We start from the raw sequence: 21,003 nt of genomic DNA, 5'->3' as shown, positions 1-21,003 counted from the left end.
TATACACAAATTATCAATGAATAAAGACAATTTTACATCCTTCATTCTAATATTTACACCTTTTATTTATTTTTCTTGCCTTATTGTAATGGCTAGGACCTGCACTGAAAGATAAATAGAAGTTATGGTAGAAGCCATCCCAAACTCAACAGGAAAGTAATGTATCACTATTGAGTATGATGTTAGCTATTATTATACTGAGAATGTTTCTTTCTATCCTAACTTGCTGAAAGTTTTTTAAGACTTTATTTATTTAGAGAGAGAGAGCTAAGAGAGGGAGAGGGAGAGGGAGAGAGAGAATCTCAAGCAGACTCTGTGCTGAGCAAGGAGCCTAAGGCGGAGCTCAATCTCACAACCCTAGATCATGACCTGAGCTGAAATCAAGAGTCAGACAACTGACTAAGCCACCCAAGCACCCTGCCGAAAGTTTTTTTAATCATAAATGACTACCAAATTTTATCAAAGGTTTTTTCCACTTCTAATAAAATGATCATATGGATTTTCTTTGTTTTATTAATTTGAATTACACTGATTGATTTTCAAATGTTAACCAGCCTTGTATTTCTGAAATATCCCTTACTTGGTCATGATATATAATTCTTTTTATATATCACTGGATTCTATTTGGTAATATTTATATGTAAATTACACCAAGAAAGAAAGAAAAGAGAGAGGGAGAGGAAGAGGGGAGCAGGCTGAGAGAGTGAGTGAGGTGTTGGGTATGAGAAGGTAAGATTAAGAAAAACGTGATAATAGAAAGAATTATTCAATAGAAGCATTAGTAATCCACATTGAGACAATCTCCCAAAAAGGACATGAAAGGAATTATTTTTTTTAATTAATCATTAATCATTCTGGGGGGGTCTAAGGGCCAAATCATATAAGTACCAGAAAAAGAGAACAAAGAAAACTTAGAAGAAATCATCAAAAAATTAAGAAATTTTCTCAAAACTACACTACTTGCAGGGGCGCCTGGGTGGCTCAGTCGTTAAGCATCTGCCTTTGGCTCAGGTCATGATCCCAGGGTCCTGGGATTGAGCCCCACATAGGGCTCCCTGCTCAGCAGGAAGCCTGCTTCTCCCTCTCCCACTCCCCCTGCTTTGTTCCCTCTCTTGCTGTGTCTCTCTCTCTCTCTCTGTCAAATAAATAAATAAATAAATAAATAAATAAAATCTTAAAAAAAAAAAAAAACCTACACTACTTGCATTCTCACATTGAAGGGGCCCAGGACAATGTATGAACTAATAAAAAACAATGTAAAGTTTCAGAACACTAGGAACAAAGACCAACATTCTACTAACTCCCAGAGAGGAAAAACAAGCCGTAGAACAAAGAAAAAGGTATCAAAATGGCTTCAGACTCTTCAATCATAACACTAGATCAATGCCTTCAAAATTCTCAAATAACATCATTTACAAACAAGTATTTGTTCCCTAGCCAAATTACCAAACAAGAATTAAGAAAGAATAAAGACATCTTCAGACAAACAAAATTTACCACACATCCTTTTTCAGGAAGCTACTAAAAGACTTACTCCATCAAAATGATCACACAAAGCAAATTGGGCAAAAGAGAGGGATGGGGTGTTCTATTTTCCATTACAAATTTTATGTTATCAGTCACATGTAGGACTTCAGTAAAAACAAATCTAAAAAATTAATCAGATACAACAAAAGTGACATATATGTAACTTCTGAATAAAAGAACATTTAGCTATGTGAAATATTTCAAATCTAATATTTTTAGAAGTATATTAGAGAGAAATCTTTTTTAATTAGACAAAATAAATTAAATATACTCAAATTCTACTAGTAATATTAACCTTTATAGCTTTATACTCTCTCATGAAGTATTTCTGCCCAAAGTAAAAGTTGAGAAAAGTTGAACATTAATAAATGGCATAAACAAAAGAGCTTCATAAATGAACTGAAGGGAGAAAAATCGGCCTCTGTGAATCACATACAAAAGAAACAAAGACATAGCAAAGTCTTTTAATAAAAAAGTTGTTCTTGAGTCCAACCATCCAAAGAGAAAGCTGGTTATTCCATAAACCTTCTGGAAAAAGATGTTCCACAATCTTCCTCCTTAAAGGATTTCACCAAAACTCAAATGCAACAAAAAACAGAGCAAGAGAGAGTGAGAGAGAGAGCGAAGGAGAGACAGCTGGACTTTGGATATACCATATAGTCCAATAACAAGGAGAAAAGTCTCTACATGACTGCAGGATGTTATTGCCTTGTTACCTTCACCCTTCCATTTCAATTAAGCAGACTTAACCACTAAAATAATCCCTGACATTACTTATGCATATGGTTAGTGCATAATGCACATGGTAGTAAGTTTTAACAAACAGCATTCTTACCAATTTAGAGAATTAACTGCTCAGTGAAGGAAGATTACCCAACTTCTGGAAAAACTTTAAAATATAATAGAATTAAAATATTTTAAGATCCTCTTTTTTAAAAGATTTTAAAGTATGCAAAAAAGATCTAATTACTGTGTTTTTATTGCTCGTGCAAAAAAACATTACTGAGTGAACACAGGCAAGTTAATGAGAAAACACAACAGAAAGCTCAGATCATTAAAGAGCCAGGAGTTATTCAGGGACCCAAATAGCAGGTTTAATTTAAACATTTATTTGATTTTTTTAAAATAAAAACAAAACATACGTAATATTTAAATACAACATTAAGCATTAAGAAGTATTCATTTTTAAAGCAGAGATCGAAGGTCAAAAGCCCAATACTGTACTTCTGACATCACTGGAAATGCAGACAGCAGACTCCTCTATGAGCGAGATAATGGTGAAAACCAAGCTCTCCAAGGCGAAGAGCAAAGACATGAGAACAACAGAGACCTGGGGAATACCCACAGAAGAAAGCTAAGCCAGAAACATAACAAAAGCAGCACAGTCAGCAAGGAAGGGATCTGGGAAGAGTAATGCCAAGCAAACCAAGAGAGAAGAAGGCTTCAAGAAAGAGCCAGCAAAGTCAGAGGCTAAATCGAGATCAAAGAGGATGAAGATAAATCAAAACCACAGTAGAATGTGAATGGCCATATTGAATTGGTTAAGATTACCTATTTCCATCTCAACTGACAGAACAAGAGTTTATCTTGTGGGGAGGAAGGGAAGGGCATGGACACTTGGAGGAAAATAGACTTTAGTTATCATTCTTGCTGTCGGTAGTCCAGGACCAATAAAAGAGAAACTCCTGAATGATTTGTTTCTTCTTAAGGGCTACACTCACCAAACTGTGGAGCAGGCAAGATTCTAGCCGCTCGAATGGGGCCATGTCGGACAGAAAAGAGCTCCTGTGCTTCCCCACTGATCTGCATGAGAAGACAAAAAATTTCAGTAAATGAAAATGCAGGTCAGAACATGATTTTAAGAAAATAAGATCTCCTAAATTTTGTCACAATTTTTCGTCTGAAATATAAGATATGCACACACACACACAGACACACACATTTATGGTTGTTCATACACATTAAGTAATATTCATGTTTAAATTACCACAAATAGAGCACACACTTGATATAAATAGGAAAATGAATGATCTGTTCTTAAAATCTATAATTCTTATCTTTAATAAACTACTCTGCTCAGTTCCTGCATGATTGCCTTTCATTTTAGAGCAAAGCAACTATGATTTTTAAAATGAGTATGAAGTTTTCCATGTAAGAAAAAGGTAAATATTCTTAGTATTCTGAAAAGCAGAACTTAAATGTGGTACTAACTTTCATAAATATGTTGTAAATGAGAAAAAGCAAAACATATTGCAAAGAACACTGCGGTAAATGTGAATAACCTGTGTACCCTGTCAGGGTCCTGCAACTACCTACCTGTTAACCACCTTGAATAAATCATTTAACATCTATAAATCTATATTTTTTTTCTTTTTAAAATATATTTTGAATGAAAATTGTATTTATTTAAGGTGTATGACATGATGATTTAACATACATACATGATAAAATTATCACTGCAGCCATCTCCTCAGTTACCTTGTTTGTATGATGAGAGCACCAGTTTTCCAGTATTCAATACAGTGTTATTAACTACAGCCATCATGCATGAACATTAGATCCCTAGACCTACTCATCCCACATAACTGCAGCTCTGTACCCTGTGACCAACATCTCCCCACTTCCCCCACCTCCCCTCAGCCTGTATTTTTTGTTTTGTTTTTTTATTCTTATGTTAATCCCCATACATTACATCATTAGTTTTAGATGTAGTGTTCCATGATTCATTGTTTGTGCATAACACCCAGTGCTCCATGCAGAATGTGCCCTCCTCAATACCCACCACCAGGCTAACCCATGCTCCCACCCCCCTCCCCTCTAGAACCCTCAGTTTGTTTTTCAGAGTCCATCGTCTCTCATGGTTCGTCTACCCCTCCGATTTCCCCCGCTTCATTCTTCCCCTCCTGCTACCTTCTTCTTCTTCTTCTTCTTTTTTTTTTTCTTAACCCTCAGCCTGTATTCTTTTGCATTTATAAACTGAAAAGGTAAAGGAGCTAAAGGACCTCAAAGATACTTGTAATTTCAATATTCTTTTTTTTTAAGATTTTATTTATTTATTTGACAGAAAGAAGCACAGCGAGAGAGGGAACACAAGCAGGGGGAGTGGGAGAGGGAGAAGCAGGCTTCTTGCCAAGCAGGGAGCCCAATGTGGGGCTCGATCCCAGGTCCTGGAGATCATGACCTGAGCTGAAGGCAGCCACTTAAGTGACTGAGCCACCCAGGCGCCCCAATTTCAATATTCTCTGAACTACAAAAGTAATATGTAAGCATCTTTAAATGTCATCATTTTTATTATACACCCAGATCAAACACCACGTGAATGTTCATTTTGAGTCATATCAGATTTATTCCTCACATATAAAGAGTACCGTAGTCTATTAGTCCAAAGGTAAAAGGGATATGGCAATATATGTGTTGAGTGTGAAAACAATCGCTTTTCAAAACTAGTGGCTCAAGGAAACATTCTGCTGCTACCTTTAGTATTGAGCAGATTAAATTAGAATTAGTTAAGAAAGGCTTTCCAGACCGCTTTAAGTGGTAATGTAGTTCACAATACATTTTCATAATTCTCAAGTTTTTGACGGAATATGTAATATCAGACAGGGAAAATGGCAAAAAAGATAAAACTAGTTATAAATACCCAAGAACTGACAACAGATATAATAAACAGTCAACAGAGGAAACATGCTGATGGTAGTTTTTTAATAGGCCTGCCAAACAAGCAGTTTAGAATATCAACAATACAAGATAAATGGCTTCTAAAGCTTTCAATATTAAACTGTATATTTGCAGAGCTGTCTTTAAGATTAACTGCTTGTTCAGATCTTCAGCTTTTCTTCAATCTGTATTTAAGAGCTGCAAATCACAAATATTTTGTTTCTTATAAATGTTAAATTATGATGATACCTAAAGACACATCACAGTCATTTGGCTTATACACATTATTACAACTCATTCACGGGCCACAGTGGCAAATCCTTCTGGAACACTTGGGATGCAGAAGATTTGAGGAATGCGAGGCTCTTCACACTAATTGTGCAACAACAGCACCACCTATCACCGGTTAAACATACCAAAGCCATACACTCAGGAGAGCCAAAGATAAGAACTGGGCTCTCTACAAATTCCTTGGCGAACATTAATTTTCCACATGAAAAACATGGCAATTAGATACTGTAGCTCTTAAGTCTACAGTTTACGTTTAGAGAACAGAACTTAAAATCTAGAAAAAGTCTTAAAAGGTCACTTTGTTCAACCTCCCACCCAGTACAGGAATCATACATTCTCTGAAATCTAAAAATCATAATCTCTTTGATCTTACCCATACTTGTACTGAAAGGTATATCACTGATGTAATCCAATTACATTATGGAGTTATTACTGGCTATCTCCATGAAAATGGAGATATAAGAATGGATAAATTATATTCTTCTTCAATATACATACTATTCTATTAACAAGGAAATAAAAAATAAATTATAAAACAATACTGTAGAACTTGCACTGAAATTGTAATTTAGAGCAACGAAAAACACTTCTCACTATGACAAATGTAAGTTCATACCTATAACAAATCATAGTATTCTGACACAAAATCTGCTCTGTACTATTATTGCCATATGCCACAGGTCTAGCATTTAGCTTTTGGTTCTATAAAATAACGTTAAATAATTAAAGTTAAAAAAAGTCTAATATTTAATTGAGCTATGTACTAAATTACACTAAATAATAAAGAATAAGGCAAACTTGTCTTGGCATTCTCACAATATGATAAACATTTGTTAACCCTGGATTTAATGCACAAGAGCTTACTCTGACATCGAAAAACATTTGAAATCAGAACACACCATGCTCCTCAGCGTAACAGCTTTCAAAACAGACCTAAATGCTCTATTCTATTCCTAGCTTCTACTCTATTTTTTAATTTAATCCTTTTTTTAAATTTTATTTTGTTATTATGTTACGTTAGCCACCATACAATACATCATTAGTTCTACTCGAAATCCCTCTTTAAATGTACAGCAACAGGTAAGAAAGAACATTAGGAATGATTACAAAATGCATCCTACGTTTGTTACCCATCATTTATTACCTCTAAGTTAAATCCCAGAATCTTTCATTATAACATAAGGGAAGGGAGGGATGAAGAAATGTCCTGTCGCCATAGATATTTATGAGTATGCTAAAAAGATTGTTAGAAGCCTAATTCTTTTTTTATTTTTTTATTTTTTTAATTTTTTATTGTTATGTTAATCCCCATACATTACATCATTAGTTTTAGATGTAGTGTTCCATGATTCATTGTTTGTGCATAACACCCAGTGCTCCATGCAGAATGTGCCCTCTTTAATACCCATCACCAGGCTAACCCATCCTCCCACCCCCCTCCCCTCTAGAACCCTGTTTGTTTTTCAGAGTCCATTGTCTCTCATGGTTCGTCTCCCCCTCCGATTCCCCCCCTAGAATTCTAAAGTATCCTAAGTGAGTCGCAAATGTCAAACTTCCGAGAGGAGAGAACTCTCCAAACTGTGTGTGCAACTGCTACATTGGAATACTATTTCAGAACAGAAGTGCCAACAAAGTATATACAGATAAAGACGTGATGTGTGCACATTTTAGAAAGAACACAAGATGGATAAGTCCTTACAGGCTCAGCTTTAGCTGCCGCTTTCAATTGCCTCTAATAATTTTATACAGTATGTTCACTGGTAATTCTGCTCTCAAATAAATGAGTGTCAAAACTGATTAACTTTTTTAAAGGCTTTCACAGTGATTTTTACATCTCTTAAAAAAGAGCTCGTTGAAAATGACAAAAAAAAAATCTCAGAGATGAGGATTTTATATATCCTGACAAGAATTACCAGGAGCTGTAAGTTCATTTTTAAACCAAAAATAATAATAAATACAAGGGCAGAACTACAAGGAAGGAGTGTACCAAGCAATGTTCCAACTTCCTGGCAACGGTGGTAACTTGGGGAGAGGAGCAAACAGGGAGGAAACCTCTCCAACAGTTCCTCATGGGTCTCTGCCTTTGTTCTTACTGGCATTTTAATTTCTGATGACAGACTTTTGTTGTTTGGAGCATAAACCGGACGTACCAGTTTGGAGGCACAATAAGGAGAACAAAGAATGATTTGTTCACACTGTAGGAAAAAAATCTTTTCCAACCATAGAAAATAGCTTTCGCATGGTGAAAATATGCAAATTACATACCAAACCAAAAAAGTGGGGGGGAAGTACAAGTTTAGAATCTCACAACTCAATCTACAGCAAAAGGAAATTATAACAGCCGAGACAATAATACACACAGAGAAAGGGCTATAAAAGTTGTGGGAGAGCTTTATAACTACTGTTAAGAGAATTCTAAAAGCAAATGAAGGTCATCTAGCCCTCAGAACCAAACTTGTCTCTGAAATAAGCGATGACTTTTCAAAGGTATCTGACTACAAAATAGAAAAGTCAATCAAATACCAACAACAACAATAATAATGCTCTATAATGACTCGGAATCAAGACAAGAGTACATGTTTACACCCCCAACTCCCCTTTTAGATACTGGCCAAATTGAAGAACTGTGTCTGCAGTTGATTCTTTTTAGCAAAGTTTGTTGAAAATAACAGACAAAGAAATAACACATAAATCATACATATATGTGCAGCTTAATGAATTTTCCATGTTAATATACCTCTGTTACCAGCACAATCATCAAGAAATAGAACATGATAGATACTCAGAAGGTCCCTCCACACTCCTTCCCAGTCACAAACCCAACTCAAGAATGACCATAACCACTAAAACATTACACATAAGTTTTACTTGTTCAATTTTATGCAAAAAGAATCACACGGTATGCACTCTTTCGTGAATGGCTTCTTGTGCACAATATATGTGCACAAAATTCATTTGTATTGTTGCATATGACTGTATTTTTTTTCTTTTTTTTATTGTATTTTTTTTAATCCCTGTTGCTATACAGATTTCCATTGCATGAAAAATACTACAACTTATCCATTTTACTGTTGGTGGACTTCTGGGTTGTTTCTAGTTTTTGCTCTTAAGATGTCAGGAGAAATTGCAAAAAAACTTTCAAGTGAGGAAAGAATTACTCTATGTCCTTTCAATGGATTACCAAGCGTGTCTAGTGGACCCTTTGGAGTTATTTGATTCTATAGACATCTGCACCTTTGTTTTGACTGGGTCATTTTGCAATACTGTAAGTTATAGAAAACCAATAGTAATGCTACTGCCTCTTGTCCACAGAAATGCAAATGAATTTTGTCTGGAAGAGATAAAACTCAATTGCTCTCTATAAAAGAGATGATTCTAGGCAGTACATTTTAGTTTCAATAGTATATTAACAAAGTTTGCATCTCATAACAAGTTCATTTCAGTATTCCCCTAATTGCCCAAATCAGTTCTTAAGATTCTGCTTTGATCCAGCTGTAACAACTTGCCAAATAATACCTCATTTATTAATGAGTTAAATAAAATCAATGACATGTGTCCATTTTACAGTTGTTTGAGAGCCATGATTTTACCATTTTTAAAATAACATTGTAAAGAACACTGCTACGAATATTCTTGCACATTTCGTTTAGCGAACACACATATGTATTTCTTCTGGGTATGTGTTGACTAGTACAATTGCTCCTATGTTAGGCATATGCGCACATTTTGTACATTTCAACAAAATAGTTTTCTACAGTGATTGTACAAATTCACACTTCCACCAGCAATGTGAAAGAGTTCTACCTGCTCCAAATCCTCACCGACGGTTTGTATCAGCCATTCTGGTGGGTGTTCAATGGGACCATCACTGTGGTTTTAATTTGCATTTTCTTCACGACTGAGATTTAGCGAATGCCTTTTCATTTGCTTACTGGAATTCTGTAGTTATACTATTCCATGAATGACGGTTAAAGTCTCCTGCCCACTACAGTTGCCTGCTGCTAAGGGATTATGGATTTAAATCTATTATGCACAGTGAATGAAACGCAGATCAGTCTCCTCTGAAAAGCAATGCTGCCTCAAACTATATAAACAGTCTTTTTATAGTGGCCCTCCATCAAGGCAAATGATGTAAGACTTTTGTGCTGAAGGACCTTCGATTTCCAGATGTATATATGATAAACAGTTCAGAATATGAATGAGATTCAAGAACTCATTTCAAGAAAAAGGTAGAACTTTTTGTACCTAATCGAATTCATATCTTAATTCCAAATCCAGTAATGAGCAACCTTTCCCCCAAACTAAGGTATGATGGTTTAGTTATAGCAACATGATATCCATCTCTTGAAGTGGAAAATACTGATTTGTAAAAATTCATACAAACATTCAGAGCAGATTCAGTCCCTGTTTAAGATAGGAAACATACAAAAATTACTATATCTTTCCCTATAACTCAAGTCAGCTCAAACAAAAGATAATGATTAGTAGTTTTTTTCTTGATAAAATACTGAAACAAGTTTTCACCTTTAAAATAAAAAAATTAAAAAGAGGTATTAATTTGCCTGTTTTTTTCAAAATGGCTACAGCATATATAGCAGATGATTTCCAGGCTAGAAATACGAATTGAAAACCAAGATACCAGACATGAAAGACAACAGAAGAAAAAGTATTCCCCGTGTTTATCTCATGCATATCCTGACTTTCAATCAAAAATATCTTTCATGTCAGAGTGCTCCAGACTAGTAATGGCTCTGTTCCACCTAGGAAGTCTGGGAGTAAAAGCAGCCAACAGGGGGGACCCTGGAAGTTTTATTCTTTTCCCAAAATCATGGCCTATGGCAACAATGCCAAGAACATAACAATAAGCCAGGATCATCAGTGACAAATATCACACATCAACAACATCAAATATTCCAACAGTTTATTTTAGTAGAAAATTTAGTAGGAAATAATTTACTAACTATACAAATTTGCTAACTCTGAGTCTGGCTTTAAAATAACGGGTGACGATACATCTACCTAACAAGGCAACTGTGATGACTAAATTGTATATTTAAAAGATGCAACATAGGGGCGCCTGGGTGGCTCAGTCGTTAAGCGTCTGCCTTTGGCTCAGGTCATGATCCCAGGGTCCTGGGATCGAGCCCCGCATCGGGCTCCCTGCTCAGCGAGAGGCCTACTTCTCCCTCTCCCACTCCCCCTGCTTGTGTTCCCTCTCTCGCTGTCTCTCTCTCTGTCAAATAAATAAACAAAATCTTTAAAAAAAAAAAAAAAGATGCAATATAAAACACAGTTAAATCAAGAAGATGCCTGTTGAATGAATGGATGAATAAATGATGGGGTCTGTATCAATCTCATTATTCAATCTTGATGGTATTCAGCATAAACTGGACTTACCCCCACTGTTCTCAAAGCGTGTTATTAACATGTCATGTCTGGAAATGTGTTATAATACCGTATTATAAACACACATTTGCTACAACTCATACTTGAGCCCACCGGTATATTACATCCCATGTTTTACAGCTCTCAGTACAAGGACTCTTACCAAGGTGGGAAGGGGGATATCATCTCTGCTGCAGTTTTTATCACACTAGTCTTCACACTTCTACTCAAGATCAAGGCAGTCTCCACCCTCTCTGGCAAATACCCCACTCATTCCAACCCTTATGTGTTTATATGATGTTTTTACCTGCGACAGGTTTTCTTACCAGCTGTGATGTAAAAACAGCCCATTTAAATATGCAAATGTAGAGCTAGCAATCTTTCTAATTGTTCCACATGCACTAACCAGACAGACATAACTGAAATGAAGTTCCTTAAAAAAGAGCATTTCACTAGTTTTAAACTTAAAAGGTAACACCAATTAAAAAAAAATTTTAATTAGGGAAAAAATGCAAACTGTAGACTTAGTTATTAATAATTTATCAATATTGGTTCATTAGTTTTAACAAAAGAACCTTACTAAGGCAAGATGTTAACAGGGACAAATGGGGTGGTGAGGGGAAACAGGAATTCTCTGTACCTTCTACTTAATTTTTATGTAAATGTATAAAAAATAAAGTCTATTAATTTTTATTTATATAGATATGGATACAGATATGGAAAAATGTGGAAATGCCACAAATAAAGTGTAACCTTCCCTGATAACTCCCCCAAAAATAAGGATAAAAGGTAAAAATACAGTGAGAATGAAGAAGTGATGAGGTCTAATACTAAGGAATTCAGTTCTTAAACAAAAGGAACTCACTTAGCCAATTGAAATGTACAAGTGTAGTTACCACTTGGCTAATTGTTACGTATGTGCTAACCATACAGACCACACAACTGAGCTGATGATGAAATTCTTTAAAAAGAAGATTGCTTCATGACTGTTTAACTTAAAAAGTCACAATAATTTTTTTTAATTAGGGAGGAAAGGTAAAAATATAAAGGGAGATAGGGAAAGAAGTGAGAAGTATCATCTTATACTGAGGTATTCAACTAAGAAGCAACAAAAGGACTGCACCAGCTACATGAGTGACTATTACAACTTCAAAGCAATCTCCAATAAGAGCTGATAGTCTCTCTCCAGAATCACCCTGTGAGTCAATTTGATGATATATTTTCATTTTAGATCTGAGGACACAAAGAACAATATTCCCTCAAAATGACCGGACCAGACAGGCATGAGATCTCCTATTAATATACTGTATTCAAAACCATTTTTAAATTCAGGCCTTTTTTTTTTCACTAACAAGTCATTGCCAGGGCGTTATTTTATGTGTCACAGCTCTGTTCCAACAATTTCAAAAAGTTTAGATAGCACAGTTTGAAGAAAGGATTCCTAATAGTAAAAAATCATTCTTTTGAAAGCTCCTAACATTAGGAGGAAGACCGGGACAAGGTTTTTGTTTTATTTTTGCCTAACTAACCACAAATGATTCAGTTAATGTCAGAGTGTCAGTATCTCTGTAACCTACTCTGTATGCCATCAAGAAAAAAATGCAAACCACAAAAACCACCTAAAACACATATTTTTGAGGACTAACAACTTATAGAGCAGATATTTGCTAACCACATAAAGCAGACAGCCACCGAGTCTGTATTTTGGTCTTGACACTAAATTCAAAATACAAAACTGGAGGCAAGAAGGAAGTGAGTGAGTTTCAAGAACAATAAGAAAACCACAGAACACAAATAATGAGTGGAACTTGTAATCATATTTTCATACTTCCAAATTTTCGCACACATGGAGAGGAGTATTTTTAGGGCGACTTTCACCTTTCCCCTTCAGCCTGATTTTTGAAAGGAAGATCAAAAGAAGGCCGGTTAAACTCACACGTTCCTTTGGTTACGCAACACAGGTTTAGACATTACACTTCAAAACCCCAGCCTTTACTTCGGCACCACCAGTCCAAATGCCACTCCGAGCTTTGAAGCGGCCCTAATGGTATCTTCCATGTGCAAGTAACACTTCGGTAGTCAAAAAGATCTTACTCGGGGTAGATGTTAATGTAAAACCACTCAGACTACACAGACGCACACGCCTGGAGGCAGACTGGAAGGTGTTCAGAAGTCAAGGTAACACCATGACAGAGAGTGTCAGCCTAGCAGCCGTCATAAACACTTCACCATCACTCACCCACAGACTGGACTCCCTTTGACTTGTTATTTTATTTTGTGCAGAATACATGTCCAATTGGAAAGAGAGAGAAAACAGTGCTACAGATAAGCCAGTTTGGGCTTACAGCCTTTTTCCACTTCTAAAAGGCTGAGTTTGTCATATTTTATTGGTCTTGTAAACCTATCCTGATATAATCTGTGGACTGAAGATAGTTTTGCAATGGATATCTAGCCAAAGAGAAACATTATATTAAATAGAAGCCTAAGGTTTTTTGTCTGTAAAGTAGATATCATACGAACTTGTAAGATTGACAAGATGATAAAAAAATGACTGACACACCAATGGTAGCAGGAAGTAGAGCAACGAGAACTCTCAGATATTGCAGATGGAAGCGTATAATGATACAACCTCTCTGAAAAACTGTTTTTTTTTTTTTTAAAGATTTTATTTTTTATTTATTTGACACAGAGAGAGAGAGAGAGCACAAGCAGGAGGAGCAGCAGGTAGAGGGAGAGAGAGAAGCAGGCTCCTCAGTGAGCAGGGAGCCCGACACGGGGCTCGATCCCAGGACCCTGGGACATGACCTGAGCCAAAGGCAGACGCTTAACTGACTGACCCACCCAGGCGCCCCTACTACTGACCTTCTGATGATATGTCAGAAGGATGATCATCTGGTTCTGGACCACAGTTGAATGTGGGTAACTGAAATCATGGAAAGTTAAACCACAGATGAAGGGGGACTACTGATGTGGAATGCTGATAGTGGAGAGGTTGTGAGTTTGTAGGGGTTAAATATGAGCTTTAATTTTTTTATCTATAAAATGAGAATAACACTAAAAAGTAAATTGAGGGGTGTGTGGCTGGCTCAGTCAGTGGAGCGTGCAACTCTTGATCTCAGGGTTGTGAGTTCAAGCCCACACTGGGTGTAGACATTACTTAAAAGTAAAAAAATCTTTTAAAAAAATCATAGGGCACCTGGGTGGCTCAGTTGGTTAAGCGACTGCCTTCGGCTCAGGTCATGATCCTGGAGTCCCTGGATTGAGTCCCGCATCGGGCTCCCTGCTCGGCAGGGAGTCTGCTTCTCCCTCTGACCCTCCCCCCTCTTATGTGCTCTCTCTTTCATTCTCTCTCAAATAAATAAATATTTTTTAAAATAAATAAATAAATAAATAAATAAAAATCATAAAATTGACAGGATATAGAGAATAATAGGCAATGTGCCTAAAAGAATGTGTGTGGTATATTTGGATTATCCCCATTATAGATGCTATTATTTATATTAACATTATGAAACTTCATTAGGCAGCACAAGTGTCCAAACTCCCCCAGGCATGTCATCACCACTCAGTGCTCTAGAGCATGATATTCATTCCTCCACTGTTAACACTGATCTCACAGGCCAGGGTTTCTCAACCTCAGCCCTACTGACATTTTGGAAGGGACAATTCTTTATTGTGGGAAGTTGTCCTGGACATTGTAGGAAGCTTAGCAGCATCTCTGGCTTTTACCCACCAGAGGCCAGTAGCAACTCCCAATCGTGACAATAAAAAATGTCTGCAAACATGGCCAAGTGCCTCCTTGGGGGCAAAAGTACTCCCATTTGGGAAGCACTGACACAGACTGCAATTAAGTAGTGACATCTCACATAAGTAGACTATGATCTCCTCAAGGCTTAGGTCTTAGTTGTATTTGTATCCCCTTATACTTGTCATAGGCCCTAAAGTTTCAATGTGGCTGAATGGAAAAATTATGGTGGTATTAATTAATAAAAGTAGAGATTTTAGGAAGAAGGGATAGATTAGGAATGGAATGGGATGTGAGCAAAGAGCAAATGATTATGAAATTTAATTTGGGTCTTTCTGAAGTAGAGGAAACTATTCAGCAAAAGACTGAAATCTTGAAACACATTTACTAAACATATATACGTACATATGTGTACATATACACATACAAATATAAATGAATGCACATAACCAACTAACTGCCAGACAGTGTACTTGGCACCAGATATATAAAGACCATTAAGACATGACCACAGCTCAGGGAGCCTGAGTGACTCAGCTGGTTAAGCAATTGACTCTTGGTTTCAGCTCAGGTCATGATCTCAGAGTCGTGACATTGAGCCCCACATTGGGCTCTGTGCTTAGTGCAGAGTCTGCTTGAGATCCTCTCTCTCCCTCTCCCTTTGCCCCTCCCCCGCCTTGTGCACCTCTCTTTCTCTCTCTAAAAATAAATAAATCTTAAAAAAAAAAAAGACATGACCACAGTTGTAGAGAGGCTTACAAACAACTCTCCCAACTGTGGGACGCCTGGGTGGCTCAGTCCGTTAAGCGTCTGCCTTTGGCTCAGGTCATGATCCCAGAGTCCTGGGATCAAGTCCTACATTGGCGGGGGGGGGGGGGGTCCTTGCTCAGTGGGGAGCCTGCTTCTCCCTCTGCCTGCTGCTCTCCCTGCTTGTGCTCTCGCTCGCTCACTCTGACCAATAAATAAATAAAATATTTAAAAATAAATAAATAATTAATTTAAAAGAAAGAATTCTTCCAACTGCTAATACAAAATCAAGATTCCCAGAAAATACTAGAACTCACAAGCTAAATATATATATATATATATATATACACACACACACACACACACACACATATATACACAGTAAATCCCTGATATTCTTAACTACACACAACTTTTCCCCTTAAATTATATATATCTGGGCGCCTGGGTGGCTCAGTTGGTTGAGCGACTGCCTTCGGCTCAGGTCATGATCCTGGAGTCCCGGGATCGAGTCCCGCATCAGGCTCCCTGCTCAGCGGGGAGTCTGCTTCTCCCTCTGACCCTCCTCCTCTCATGCTCTCTGTCTCTCATTCTCTCTCTCTCAAATAAATAAATAAAATCTTAAAAAAAAAAAAATTATATATATCTAAGCCAGTGGTTTCAACCAGAATTTTCTCTATAGAGTTGTGGTTCTCAACCTGAAGAGGTTCTAGAAGGGGAGGGCATTTTTAATTGTCACAGTTATGGGAGTTGCTTTGGGCATCTAGCAGAGGCAACAGATGTAGCTACATATCCTGCAATGTACAAGGACAGCCCCCCATAACAAAGAATCATCTGGTCTAAAATCTCAATGATGGCAAGACTGAGTCACAAACATATATAATTTATATTTGCATATTTTCATGCCTTATAATTTTAGATAATTTCCTATTTAAAATAGTGTTAACCCTCTAAAACAATCATTTTTTTTTTCATTTTTTGTTATCACTTCTGATTAGTTCCCATCAAGCTGACTAATACTTTTTAAAACAGGAAAGCATACATAAAGAAAAAGGACAGAAAGCAAAGGCATAGAATATGAGAACTATGTGATCAATGTACACTCTTTCTGTAGTTGTAAATAACCCCCAGACCAGATTTAAAGAATATTAATATATGGCCAATTCAAAAAAATTTGGGACTCAGTTTCAAGATTACTCATTGTTTCTGGGGCGCCTGGGTGGCTCAGTCGTTAAGCGTCTGCCTTTGGCTCAGGTCATGATCCCAGGGTCCTGGGATCGAGCCCCGCATTGGGCTCCCTGCTTGGCAGGAAGCCTGCTTCTCCCTCTCCCACTCCCCCTGCTTGTGTTCCCTCTCTCGCCGTGTCTCTGTCAAATAAATAAATAAAATCTTTTAAAAAAAAAAAAGATTACTCATTGTTTCTGCAGATGAAAATCTGATTGGGCTCATATCCTATAAGTCCACTTAGATGTAGTTCAAAACAGGCAAAACTATCATAATTTATGGTGTTAAAAATCTATGTAGTAGGTCAATTATACGTATATAAAACTGGAAAAGACAAACTAAAATATTTCTAAAAATCAATGTAATTGTCTGTTTCCTGGTTTTGACACTACACTATAGTTTATATAAGATTCCACCTTTGGGGGAAGCTGGGTGAAGGGTATACAGGATTCTAAATAATATTATGCAACTTCCCATGAGTGTATAATTATTTCAAAATAAAAAGATTTTACAAATCAATTCAAAAATAGGTAAAAAAAAAAAATAAACAAAAGAGAGGGCAAAAATTACCCACACATATATGGTATTACTGCAATTAAGAGGGGAAAGTATGTTCTTTTCAGGAAATGGTGCTGAATCGATGAAGTTTTGGGGTTTTTTTTTTTTAATTTTAAGTAAAAGGAGCCTTGACCCCGTCTCATACTATACACAAAAAATTTCAAATGGATCATAAAACCAAAGATAAAAACAACCTCTAACAGAAAATGTAAGAGTGGGTGCCTGGGTGGCTCAGTTGGTTAAGCATCGGACTCTTGGTTTTGGCTCAGGTCATGATCTTGGGGTAATGGGATTGAGCCCCATGTCGGCCTCTGTGCTCAGTGCAGAGTCCGCTTGAGATTCTCTCTCTCCCTCTCCCTCTGCCCCTCCCCCAACTCACGTGAATTCTCTCTCTCTCTCTCAAATAAAAAAATAAATCTTTAAAAAGAAAACATATCTTCATGGCCTTAGAGTAAACAAGGATACAAAGGGCATTAACAGAGTAAACCACTTAAAATTTGATCCAGATTTCTGTCATCAAAAGACAACATTAAGAAAGTGAAAATGTAAGAATACCTACAAAGGAGACTATTAAGACAAATGATGAAATCAGAAAATGGATTGTAGGTTACATAATAGTATTTTATCAAATATAAATGTCCTGGTTTTGACAGTGCTATAGTTGTATAAGATAATGTGGTTATTCTTAGGAAATATACAATGAATTATTTCTGGAAAAGGGGTACATAATTTCTCCTACTGATAAATGGTTCAGAAAAAATTTTGCACAAATAAAAAAATTGAGAGACTAATACAGCAAATGAGGCAAAATCTCCATAAGTGGTAAATCTGGGTAAATCAAGGAGTACCTTGTAAAATTTTCTAGAAGTTTAAAATTACTGCAGAATGAAACTCCACAGTGAGATACTGGTACATACCTACCAGAATGGTTAAAATTTTAAAAGCTGAAAATACCAACAGCCAATGAGAAATAGAGAGCAAATGAAACTTTCATACATTGCTAGTGGACATACATATTGGTAAAACTACGTTGGGAAAACTGGCTATATGTACTAAAGTTAAACATACACCTACACTATGACACAGCAAATCTACTCCAGGTCTATACATCCAAGAGAAATGGGTGCAGTGTATGTCTGCCAAGAAACATATATAAGAACGTTCATAGCAGCTTTATTCATAATACTCAAAAACCGGAAACAACAAAAATGACTATTGGCTATATAATGGACTGTTTAAAATGTGTTGTATTGATAAAATACTACACAGAAAAAAATAAGAACAAATTACTGCTATGCACAAGAACATGAAAGAATCTCATAGCCATACAGCTAAGAGAAAGAAGCCAGACATAAAAGAATACAGACTGTACTATCTACGACCATATACATTTTTTTTTAATATGAAGTTCAAGAACAGAAAACTAATCTCTGGTGACAGAAGTCAGAATACAGGTTACTTGGAGTTACGAGGAGGACAATATAAACAGGGAAGAGGGACTCTTCAGAGTTGCTGGAAATGTTGTATATCCTAATCTGAGTGATGTACAAAGTTTATATACATATATAAAAATTCAATCTGTACACTTAAGATCTGTGCACTTTATGGCATTTAATATATTCAATAAAATTTATAACAAGAGAATTTATAACAAAAGAAAACACTACCTTCCACAAATGTCTACTTTTGTCCAAAGAATACCTTCTGCTTTAGAGTAGAAAAACATCAAAAATATTTCAAACAAGAAAAATTCCAATTTACGATAATAAATTTCAAACTCAGAGTGTGTATATTAAATCAACAAAGTCAGATAAAGCCACTATTAAAATAAGGTGAGATTAAACTTCAGATGCAAGATTTCTCTAAAGTGACACACTCTAAGCAGAAGTATTTTTCTCCATTAATACAGGTGGATTCTAGAAGTTATTTCAACATTATTCTTCATTTTTGCTTTTATTCACTTCATGACTCCCAAAGCTCTTCCATGCAGATGACTAAAGAGCAGTCCTTTATTTCCCTTCCCAGTAATAAGAGACTAGACCAAACAAAATAAGGCCCCATTCTCAACGAACACTATTTTTTGATTCAGGTCCATATTCAAACTTTCTCTGCTTGCCAGTTACCCCAAATCATGGACTTTATATTGCTCCCAAATGAAACTCATAAAAATTGTTTCCTGGCTAGCAATCTTGACATGGCAAGGTCTATTGGCATCCAGCTTCTAATAAATAATAGACTAACTGGTATTTACCTCAACGATGCCCTTGCATGTTTCTCTAACGCTGTGGTGTAAAGCTACACACACTATATAACCTTTAGGGCAAATACTTCCTTTCAAGGGACAGCTGCACTTTTCTTAATGCAATGTGTTGGCGACACCTAGTGTCATTATCTTTGAAGTACATTCAAAGCTCCAAGACAGCACTCCAAATGTTAACTTATTGAACCTAAAATATACATGAGTCAACATTTGGTGCTTTCCTGGAGCTGGAGGGGAAGTGGGTGGGGGGATGGGCTAAATGGGGAATGGGTATTAAGGAGGGCACTTGTGATGAGCACTGGATGTTATATGTAAGTGAGGAATTGCTAAATTCTACTCTTGAAACTAATATTACACTGTATGTTAACTAACTAGAATTTAAAAACTTGAAACAAAAAAAAAAACCTCTTTGAAACTAAATAAATAAATATACTGTTTCATGCAAAGCAACTGTCATCTTCTAGGTGTTGTAATAAACACATTTTAAAGATTGTTTAAGATATTAAGAATTTCAAAAGAGGATGATAAAACTAAGTAGCCATTCAAACACATAGCAAAAAAGTAGGGAAAACTATCAGGACGTTTACAAAGGTTATCTCGGGTTTCTCAGCCGCTGAAAATTTTAAATGAGAATTCTTTATTACTTACACTACGCAATGCAATTTCTGCCTTATATAATGTTTAACATAACGCAAGTCTAAGTCTAATAATAAAATTACATTTCTTCTAAAACTATGCCATCTTACATACCAGGTAGCACCAGCCCCAGGTCAAAACCCTGGGAACATCTTTGACTCTTCTCTCCTCTTAATGTATTATCAGATACCACAACAAACTTAGTTCAGGCTCACAACATCCCACATTTGGATAATGTTGAAATTGACTCCTAACTGGCCTGATAACCTTTTCTTTTCTCCTTATTCTCCATCCATCCCACTGTCACTGCAAGAAAAATCTTTATTAAATATGGATTTTGGAATGTATCTCTTGTTACTCAAAGATTTTTAATGAGTTCATACTGGCAAAATCCAAGTCCTCATCCTGCAATTCAAATTTCCTCCCTGAAACTTCTATATCTTATTCTATGTCCAGAAAGCATATAACCACTAAAATGAATGTTAATAATTATAGAAATGATTGTCTGTGTTAAATGAAATAACACATGACTACACAACGTCTAAAACATACCCATTGTCGTAACTCCTCCTCCACCTGGATGACATGTTGATAGTGTTTGGCAAACCATGTTATGAATGCCTGATTATCTATTTTTTAATTTCCATTCTGGCACAGATACTTCTGTAAGCAACAAACACATATTTGGATGATGTGCAACTGGCAAATAGCTGGCAATGTCTAAAAGCTTACTCTCATTTTCTGTACTTATTTTGTTGTATACAGTAACAAACATTTCACTACGACCAGCACCACCAATCCATAGTCCACAAACTTAAAACCAAACTCACCATTCTTCCACTCATATTTGCTCTTTATCATACCTTTCCTACTTTTATAAGACTTATCGCTGTCTAATCTGTTCAAAGTCTTCAAATGGCTTCTCCAACTCAAGGTTTTTGTGGACAAAAAAAAAAGTGTACAGATAATTCCT

At 36.3% G+C, this 21,003-nt stretch overlaps 1 protein-coding gene across 9 annotated transcripts in view; it reads right to left on the bottom strand.

The window, feature by feature from the left end:
• The window catches only part of BCAS3 (BCAS3 microtubule associated cell migration factor), a 599,947-nt gene that overhangs the window by 544,805 nt on the left and 34,139 nt on the right, over positions 1-21,003 (bottom strand). For all 9 annotated transcript variants that reach the window (XM_054510917.2, XM_054510920.2, XM_054510919.2 and 6 more), the window contains one exon: positions 3,249-3,330. In XM_054510917.2, the coding sequence (XP_054366892.1) occupies positions 3,249-3,330 (82 nt within the window). The remainder of the gene's footprint in view (positions 1-3,248; positions 3,331-21,003) is intronic.

The sequence above is a fragment of the Mirounga angustirostris genome, unplaced genomic scaffold (assembly GCF_029215605.1).
Source record: "Mirounga angustirostris isolate CCGP_5_RB_7025 unplaced genomic scaffold, mMirAng1.0.hap1 SCAF_17, whole genome shotgun sequence".
In the NCBI taxonomy this organism is placed as follows: domain Eukaryota; kingdom Metazoa; phylum Chordata; class Mammalia; order Carnivora; family Phocidae; genus Mirounga; species Mirounga angustirostris.
Note: the sequence above shows the minus strand (reverse complement) of the source record. Positions and strands in the feature narration are given on the sequence as shown.